Genomic DNA, 9,397 nt, shown 5'->3' with positions numbered 1-9,397 from the left:
GAGCGGTTCCTCACAAATGGAAACTAGTGATCACTTGGACTTGAAGCATAATAAAGTCGAATGCCTGTTCTGCCAATGCTACTCTTATCAAACAGACTTGGATTATTCTCAACCCAAGACAAGGATCAATCCATCCAAACACCGAATAAGTAAAACAAACAAAACAGATTGTCATTTTAATTTTTCCATTAAATTCAGGGAGAGAAACCCGATGCTCAAATCAACTGGCCAGTGGATGGTTATGAATGTATTCAATCGCAAGGTTACAAGAGTCAATCCTATCAGCTTCCTTGTCCGGAATTTCAAGCTTGAACTCCTCCTCTAGTGCCATCACAATCTCCACATTGTCCAAGCTATCCAATCCCAGATCTTTCTGGAAATGTACTTCCGGAGTCACCTGCAGGTATATGTTTGGAATTCAACATCAGTAAAATGTTTTCCATATGTGGAAATGATGCTTGATTTTTAAAAAATAAAGACAAGCATAACTACAGTGCCAGAATTCAGCATGACATGTGGATTGGGATTGCGCAGGTGAATTGCAGGTGAATTTAAGCTCGGTATGGAAAATCAAAATGTAAGTTAACATAGTAATCAAGGGGGCAAGTAGCACTCAATAAGGGGCAAGGAGCAAAGAAGAATTATCTCTTGGTGTGTTTGTATGTATTTCTCATGGATAGAAAAAGTTTCATATTCACTCTGCTATTAATTATATTTTGCATTCCCTTCTCTTCTCTCTCAAGAATAGACTGCGGAATTCAACACTTGTAAAGCTGCTATAAGCCAGCCTACTTACTTTTCTATTTGCTACAGTTGGGAGTTAGCTTAGCAAGGAGTGGCTCCTGCTTTCTTCTTCAACTAATGAAATTTAAATCATTCACAAAAATAAAAATAATAAAAGAAACAAATTTTCTTGTCTGCGAGCAAGGAGATCAACTGCAGGTAACACTCACATGATGAACATTATAAAAGTCAAGAAGAATAAGTGTTTGTGAGTGAGCTACTAGCTCAAGTAACGAACAAACTACACTACTGCAATGGAAATAATGCCCTCAGGGATGCAACATGCCTATCCACAACGTTTATATGGGTAGTTAGACACTTGAAACCTCATCAATTTCTTCTTGTTGGGATGCCAAAATTATGGATACGCGCTTTTTACACTAACCAAATAACATGACTTCAATGTCGCATACAGCTGCCACAATTACAAAACAAAAGTCCTTAAATTCTAGGGTTATCGGACTGGCACACACAAATACGAAGTTACATTGCGTTTGATTAGTGTCATTTGACAAAAGTACAGTGATGGAAATGTATTTGGTTGAAGAAACCTAAGACAGTTTTGGAGTGGATTTCTAACTCTCGCAAGAAGACAGACATGTCCTCTCTTCCCCACTATCTCCGACACTAACCAAAGATAAAGCATAATAATAATAAAAAGAAAAAGAAATTGGACTCCTTAAAGACCTCAAAAACCCTTGGGTGTATTATCTTAATCAAGATCAGAAAAATCAAGAATCAACAACAAATCCCAGAAATCCATGCTAAACATCATATCATCTTCTAACTCGTACAGATTTTATTCTATTTAATTTCCAGCGAGGATTCTGAAAGGTAATATATTCAATTAGAAGCAAAAGGAATCTTCAGAGAATTTAAATGATAGCTTATCAGCAGAAATCAGAAAAATTAAATCTGAAACGAAATTGAAATCAGTTCTAACCCTGGAGGGATCGACTTTAGGGAAGCTCTTGATAACAGAGAGGACTCTTTCGGCCACCTCTTCCTTGGTTAGATGGTCATCATGTGACGACATTAACCGGATCGAACCGGACGTAGCCCACGGATTTGATTTGAGTTCCCGGGTTTGCACCGCCACCCGGACGTGGCGTAACACGGCTGCCCTCAGTGCCATTTCCTTCGATCTCTCTTTCACTCGTTTTTTTTGGACTGCAAAGCAAAGTAATTAAGGGTAAAAAGCTCAAGATTTAGCCCTGATATATTATATTATTATTAATTCAGCATAGTATCTTTTGAGTTTCTCGATCTTACCCTGAATGTTATGGAATATAAGACAATGTCACCCTCCGTCCTTTAAATTGCAGCGATGATTAAAGAAACTTGCATGTAATATTTTAAATTCTTCTATCCAACACGAAAACATATTGATTACAATTTAGATAAAATTATAAGGATTAAAAGGTTTGGGACTGAATTGATAATAAGGGGCTGAATTAGGGTTTCCCTCAGTAAAACAACAGAATATGTAAAATAGGAAGCATGATGCACGTCGTTTATATTCACGCGATCAACAGGAAGCATTATACTCTTAATTTTTTTATAGTTTTTGTCCATGTACAATGTTTCCTTTATATATAAAGTCTGTCTTTTTATTTATTTTTTATATATAAAGTCTGTCTTTTTATTTATACTTTTATTAAGAAATGTGTCTGTTAAGTGTTGGTCTGCAGACTTATAATAAATTTATATGTAAAAATTAATAAAAAATATTAGAAAAAAATATCCAAACACGAATTCTTAAACTTAATAAAAAAACACTAACAGTCGATTAAGAATTATTCTTAGTTCAATGTTTAAATATACTAAAAAGTCTAGGAAATTTATCATACTAATAAAATATAATTTTTTAAAAAAATTAATTCCATTCTTTTTCTTAATAATGATGAATTTGCCAAGACTTATTAAGGATTGATAAAAAAGATATTTAAAAATGACCATGTTGTAAAACAAAGAGAAACCCTATGACTAAAATAAAATTCAATGAAGAATTCTATTTTTGTCCTTCGACTTTACATTTTCTTCCTTGATAGTGCATGTAGTTTTTGTGATTTCAATTTTGATTCAAAAGTCACTAAATTGTGGTTGAAGGAACAAAAAATCATCTATTAATAACAATTTTATTCATGAATAAAAACTAATTTTGATGTTAATAAGTTTCATTTAAACGAGAGAAATTTCATGATAATTGTTTTAAATCTTTATATTGCATGCCCAAAGAAACAAGTCAAGGTAGAGAAATAAAATATTTACCTTGTTTTTTATTGTGCTTTTATACAATGTTGAGTGTAATGTAAACTTGAATAAGAAAATGTATGATTATGTTCATCAACATAAAACAATCTTGCTTTTTCATTTTCTTAATTATTTTCAATAAAATTAAAAACATGTTCGTTTTTTAGAAGAAAAGTAATTTTTTCACTGAATTTTTTTATATCAAAATTAAAACTAGTTTTCTTAAAATGATTATTAATTCAAATTGAAAATTATAAAAAAATAAATTATATTGTTAACTAAAAAAGTCAAAAAAAAAATTAATGTTGTACATTATTAAAAATATTATGAAAAAAATGTAGTAAAGCCGTTGATCAACTACAAGTATCGGGATCGAATCCGTGTTGCTTCCATCATATCAACACCACCTTCAATTAATCTCCAGCAACTATAGATAGCATGGCTGGTATCTCTCTCTTTCTCAATATGTAGCCCTTTCTACGTTTTTGTTTCCCTCTTGATGGTCAAGGTTGCAGAGATGAGACACCTTTTTTTCCATATCTGTTTCAGCTTAATTCAGCCCGTATGTTATAGAGGTGAAAAATATATTTTTTAAAAAATGATTTTTATGTCTAGAAATTCTTACTTTTTGAAAAAATAGTTGGTGATGGATTGGGTGAGAATTATATTCATTGTTGGATTTTCTTTTTTTTTTTTTATTCTTCATTGTTGGATTATCGTTTCTGGGTAACTGAGCATAGGCTTGTACATAGAGCTGTTTGTTTGCATGAATTAGTTTCAAACATAAATTTGACGTTTCATTGATTAGATAGCGGCTGTTCTTTTCGTTTTCGCAGTTTTTCTTAGTATCCAAACAGTGTATGATAAAATCGATTCGATGATGTTTCATGCGCACGATTCTTTTAGCTCAGTTTCATTCCAGGAGGTTTATGACTGTAAAACTCCCTCTTTTCAATGTTAAAGTATGGTTTTTTATTTTTTTGTGAAATTTAAATTTTCCAACGACAGATGACGAAGAGCCAATCTTGAATAAGGTTGAAAATAGCGTAGCCCTGCAATCACCGTTATTCAAGCTCAAGCGCTGGCAACGGTGGCTCCTGGTGACAATCAACATCTTCCTCGTCGCAGGACAGTCTGCTGCTGTTCTATTGGGTAGATGTTATCATGATCAGGGTGGAAATAGTGAATGGACTTCAACTGTTGTTTAGATTGCTGGTTTTCCAATTCTTTACATTCCACACCTGCTGCTTCCTTCAGCTAAAGAACATTTAGCCTCTTCTACTTCGTCTCCTCCAGTTAGAATACTTGCCTCGATATACTTGATTCTTGGGGTGATTATAATTATAGCCGGTGATAACTATTTGTATTCTCTGGGGGCTGTTGTGTCTATCTGCTTCAACTTCGTCTCTAATTCGTGCGTCCCATTTAGCATTTAATTAACGCCGTCTTCTCATACTTCATCAATTCTCAGAAGTTCACACCTTTTATTCTTAATTCTGTGGCTATTCTCTCCTTTTCCTCTAATGTAATTGCTTTCAATGACGATTCGGGAGGACCATCAGGAGTCTCTAAGTGGAAGCACATCCTTTGCTTCCTTGCCACTCCTGGTGCTTCCGCAATTCACTCTCTACTGCTTTCGCTCATGCAGCTTTCGTTTCAGAAGATCATAAAAAAGGAAACATTTTCTGTGGTTTTAGAAATGCAGATTTTCACATCTCTTGTTGCCACCTGTGTTTCTGTGGTGGGTCTTTTTGCGAGCGGGGAATGGAAGACTTTGCATGGAGAAATGCAGAGTTTTGGCAAGGGTAGCGTTGCTTGTGTTCACTCTAGTGTGGACGGCAGTTACTTAGCGTGTCTGTTCTGTTGGTGCTGTGGGCTTGATTTTTGTGGTGTCTTCTCTCTCCTCCAATGTGGTGAGTACTGTCGCCATGACTGTATCTCCTATTGCTGCCATTATAGCTTTCCATGACAGGATGAATGGCGTGAAGATAATTGCTATGCTTCAGGCTGTTTGGGGTTTTGCCTCTTATATTCATCAGGATTATCTTGTTGAGGAAGGCACAGAGTATTGTTACCGAAAACCGTAACAATTCTGTGTTGATAAATTTGGAAAGAATGGACAGATGAGTTTTCTCTCGGGTGGTCCTTGAAGAATTGACCTCTCAGTTGAGAAGATAGAGATTTCCAGACGCCGCCGCCGCCGCACTTATACCCATGCCCCTTGAATAATTTCTTTTGACAGCGATTGATATGATTTTTTTAAAAAATATATATATTACAATTTCTTCACCCTTCACGTTGTTACCAGATGGATTGGGATTGCATAGTGTTTTAAAAAATAATAAACTTTTATTTATTAAAAATTACTATTATTTTGATATATTGTTATTAAAAAAAATAAAAAATAAAAAATCTTATTTTAATATATTTACGAGTCAAAAATAGAATTGAATTTTCAAACACTCTTCAAATTTGCATGATGGAATTTAGAAAAAGTTGGTTGGATTAATAAGAAGAAAACAAAAATTCCAGGTTAATTAGTAAAAAAGAGCTACCCAATACAATGCAGCAACATACCAATAATCCCAGATATTGCTGCATGAGGTTCACTAAGGCGCATATCAAATGATGGGTGCCTAACCTTGCCCCTATCTGTCTTCACTGCAGTATCATCAACTTTTTCTTTTTGCCTCCAAAAATCCTTTCTCTTTTCATAAGAAAAGGCAGCCTTCGCGCATAATCCAGGCATCAACGCACAGGGTACCTCACCATTTAAGGTGTTAACAGGCTGGGGATGACCGCTGTTTTTGTGCACACCAAAGCGGTATTGGAACCCAGATTCAGAGGGAAGGGATGACATATCTAAGGATATTGACTCAGGAACATCCCAGTATTTCCCTTTTTGGTCAAGAAATAGCCCAGGCCACGCAGCCTCCAAAGTTATATCATGATCAGGAAGCTGTAAAATCACATGTTAAATCGACAAAGTTAAGGCAACTGGCTATCACTGCAGACAGCATAACAAGCTAAAAGCTCCGCAACAAGCAATCTGTGGTCAGAATAAATAATTATAATTTTGATTTTCAAGGTTTGGTTGATTATTTGCTAGAGATCTCATAATAGAACTACCATAAACTACACAGGTTCCACAGCCTCGCTGTATCTGTGTGTTCATTATCTACAACCAAATTCTAAGCAAGAATTAACAACCTTGCACTTTAAATTCCCTGAAGGCATACCCTTTCGACAACAAGAACACAAATCAACGATTCTAAGATAAATCCTTAACTTAGGACATGGCTAAAAAAAACAAATTTAAAAAAAACTATATTGACTTACAAAACAATCTGTAAAACAAGATGTCCGGGTATCTATATATAAAAATGGGATTTACAAAATTGGACATGTCTACAAGATAATCTACTCAATCTAAAGAATAGTAATATGGACATTGAATGCGAAAAAAAAAACCCGAATACCTCATGCCAGAGCATCATCTTGTAGCGTGGTCTCCTCTTGTCACCATGTCTTTCTGTGCTCAGCAACACAGAAGATGAAGACAAGGAGATTTGTGAGAATAAACCAAGGGAATAAATCGACTTGTCAAAAACATGCTTAGCTACATCTTTAAATGCAGGCCATTCAAATTCATCAGCATTAGTAAATTCTCCTTTAATAGAAGAAATCAGCTTCTTTGGTCTAAATTGGCCAATTAATCCTAGCCAACTGCACATAAAAAAAAACAATCAAATTCATCACACCAATTGGTAGCAAAGAAGTGAGCCAAAAAGAATGGAACATTTTGCTATCATTTTACCTGTTAGAGGTGGCGAGTTTGAGGAAGAGAGACTGGAGAGAAAAAGAGCCAAGGTCCTTGGTCGAAGTAGGAGAGAAAGAGGGAATGGTGCCAAGAGGGAAGCCATTGCCTAAGACAGAGAGTTGTTGAACTCTAAGGGCTTTGCTGGCTCTGGTGACTTCAAGAGGAAATGGGTCTCCAGGAATGGAGTAAGCACAACCTTCTAGGGTTTGTGAGGAAGAAATGGGTTGGTCCCAGAATTGTGAGTCCATAGCCGTCCTCAAGTTAGCCATTTCTTGGTGAGTTGCTGGTGGGGTTCTTGATTTTCCTTATCTGTGTTGTTGCTCGCTAGTTGGTTTTGAAATGAGGAAAAAGGGTGAGGACACAGTACTGCCTACTGAGGGGTTTTGTTTGGGGTTTGTGGTGGATTTTCCTAGGAGGAGGCTTTTGGTTTTTTCTGAACTTGCATTTGTTGTGTAATAGACAAAGAGGGACGCATGTTGGGCTGAAAGATCTTGGGGCATTAATTACATGAAGTCCAACAAATAGAGATCGTGGGCCATTCTTTCTGGATTTAGTTCACCCAATCTCAATCTGGTTTTTAGGCCCATCATATATGATGGCCAGTTCTATTACTCTTGGGTCAACCCTAATCAAATTACACCACATAAAATTAAAATTTGAGAGGTTTTTTTATTGTTTAAAATGGATAGTAAACCCCCAGAAAAAAAAAATTGTTTTCGAAGAAAACATAGCGAAACGATGTCGTCCTGGTTACAAATAGCCAAATAATCAAAGAAGTCCTTAGCTGGATCGTTTCGATTTATTTTCACCTCTATCACATAAATTTAAGCTTTTTAATTCGAAACTCTAATTTATTTGGTGAAAATTCAGAAAACCCTCGGATATGAGTTCAATAAATTTTATTTTTAAAAGTAATTTTATTATTTTATTATACTTTAAAAATATGAAAAGACAAAGCTATTCCCAATCAATAAAATAAATAGTGACCATTAATAAAACATAAGAAAAAGATCATATCACCCTCCAAGATCATTCTTATATTGTTCTGCCTCTATAGTGTAACTCTAAACTCTATACTGTTTTGAAATAAAATAAAAAATATATAAATGTTTTTATCGTGAAAGATAGAAAGAACATAAAAAAATTTGTTTTATAAGTAATTTTAAAGTGAATTTATATACTTCAAAAATATAAAATATAAATAATTGAGTGAAAAAAGACAGTTTCCTCTCCTGCAAAAATGTATAGACCCTCTGACCCATCTCTCTCGATGGCGCCTCCATATTAATTACTCGAGTCTTTCGATACAAAAGGCATATATTTCGATGTTACATCATAGTGATTAGTTTAATATGGGTTTGATACTAGAAGGAATCCCCACTTCCATGCAATGTCGAAATCTCAAAGTATTAATTGGCCTCTAATTAATCCTTGGCTTACGTACACAAAACATTAATATTATCTTTTTTCTCAAAAAGGGTGGCCATATATATAGCTGCTTGTATATTTTGATGTAAATTGCCTCATAGACTTGCTTGTGACATGGGCTTGATACGGACGATTCTTTAAATTCTGGATTGGTACGTTATAATTATGAATTAAAGGATAGGATTTATAATAAAAAGGAATTATATAAAAGCAAAAACTATATAAAAAAATAAAAATGTAATGACAAGCGAAACCATTATAAGTATTATGAACTTGATACCAAACTACATTTTTGTTTTTTTGAGAAATAAATAATTTTTTTTTTGCACTGAAATGGTAAAACAAATACATTGTTTATTATTATGTTTGGAATTTTATTTAAATATATTTTAAAATTGTGTTTGGTTTGTAACGATGTTTGAATTTATCTCACGAGCTTTACATGTCGAGTTGATATGTGAGATATTTAATTATTTTTTTTATTTTTGCAATCTAATAAGCTTTTTCTTAGATAAATAATTACTCGATATTGTTTCATACATGCAAATAAATATCATTTAAGAGAGAAAACAACTATAATTTTAAAAAAAAATTAAAAGTAAATATGTAATTTGTAATGAAAAAAAAAAAACCAAACTTCCTTTTGAAGGATCTCTCTCCTTTATAACTTCTAAGCACTCTTTATCGAAGAGAAATAATTTAAGTATTAGTAAAATATTTTTGACTTATCAATAAAAATATCTAACTTATAAAGATAAAAAAAAAAAAAGAAGCTAAGATTCTTCAAAATTAGAAAAAGCACGAACTCTATATTTGAATGACTCTAAAAATAATAAGTTTGATAGTTTATTAGATCCACACATATGTAAACTTAATGTTTAGCTAAGTTCAGAAATAATGAATATATTATTATTTTTTTATCATCTTTTTAAAAGACAAATCCAAATAAAAAAACAATAAATATTATTCCATCAACTTTAAAAAATATATTTTAATATATTTTTAAATAAAAAATATTTTTAAAAAATATTATCCCTTGAAATTCCTTCCCAGTTGCTTGCAACTAATGGATAAGTGGAAAGAGGTGGCTGGTTTTGCTCCTTCTAAGCATAT

At 33.5% G+C, this 9,397-nt stretch overlaps 2 protein-coding genes and 1 pseudogene across 2 annotated transcripts; 1 reads left to right on the top strand and 2 right to left on the bottom strand.

Moving 5' to 3' along the window:
- Positions 1-4: 4 nt before the first annotated feature.
- LOC105130738 (acyl carrier protein 1, mitochondrial-like) lies at positions 5-1,953 on the bottom strand. The gene is made up of 2 exons (XM_011033393.1): positions 1,727-1,953; positions 5-397 (listed from the first exon to the last, which is right to left on the bottom strand). The coding sequence occupies exons 1-2, from the start codon at positions 1,916-1,918 to the stop codon at positions 221-223; spliced, it is 369 nt and encodes a 122-aa protein (XP_011031695.1). The 5' UTR covers positions 1,919-1,953; the 3' UTR covers positions 5-220.
- Positions 1,954-3,474: 1,521 nt separating this feature from the next.
- LOC105138055 (probable purine permease 11) lies at positions 3,475-5,163 on the top strand (annotated as a pseudogene).
- A 424-nt stretch (positions 5,164-5,587) lies between these two features.
- Positions 5,588-7,299, bottom strand: LOC105138043 (protein TRIGALACTOSYLDIACYLGLYCEROL 4, chloroplastic-like). Its single transcript, XM_011044037.1, has 3 exons — positions 6,854-7,299; positions 6,516-6,762; positions 5,588-5,995 (listed from the first exon to the last, which is right to left on the bottom strand). Exons 1-3 carry the CDS (start codon positions 7,123-7,125, stop codon positions 5,588-5,590), a joined length of 927 nt encoding a protein of 308 aa, XP_011042339.1. The 5' UTR covers positions 7,126-7,299.
- Positions 7,300-9,397: the final 2,098 nt, after the last annotated feature.

The sequence above is a fragment of the Populus euphratica genome, unplaced genomic scaffold (assembly GCF_000495115.2).
Source record: "Populus euphratica unplaced genomic scaffold, PopEup_1.0 scaffold2.1, whole genome shotgun sequence".
Classification (NCBI taxonomy): domain Eukaryota; kingdom Viridiplantae; phylum Streptophyta; class Magnoliopsida; order Malpighiales; family Salicaceae; genus Populus; species Populus euphratica.
The sequence above is the reverse complement of the archived record's forward strand: the minus strand, read 5'-3'. Positions and strand labels throughout refer to the sequence as shown.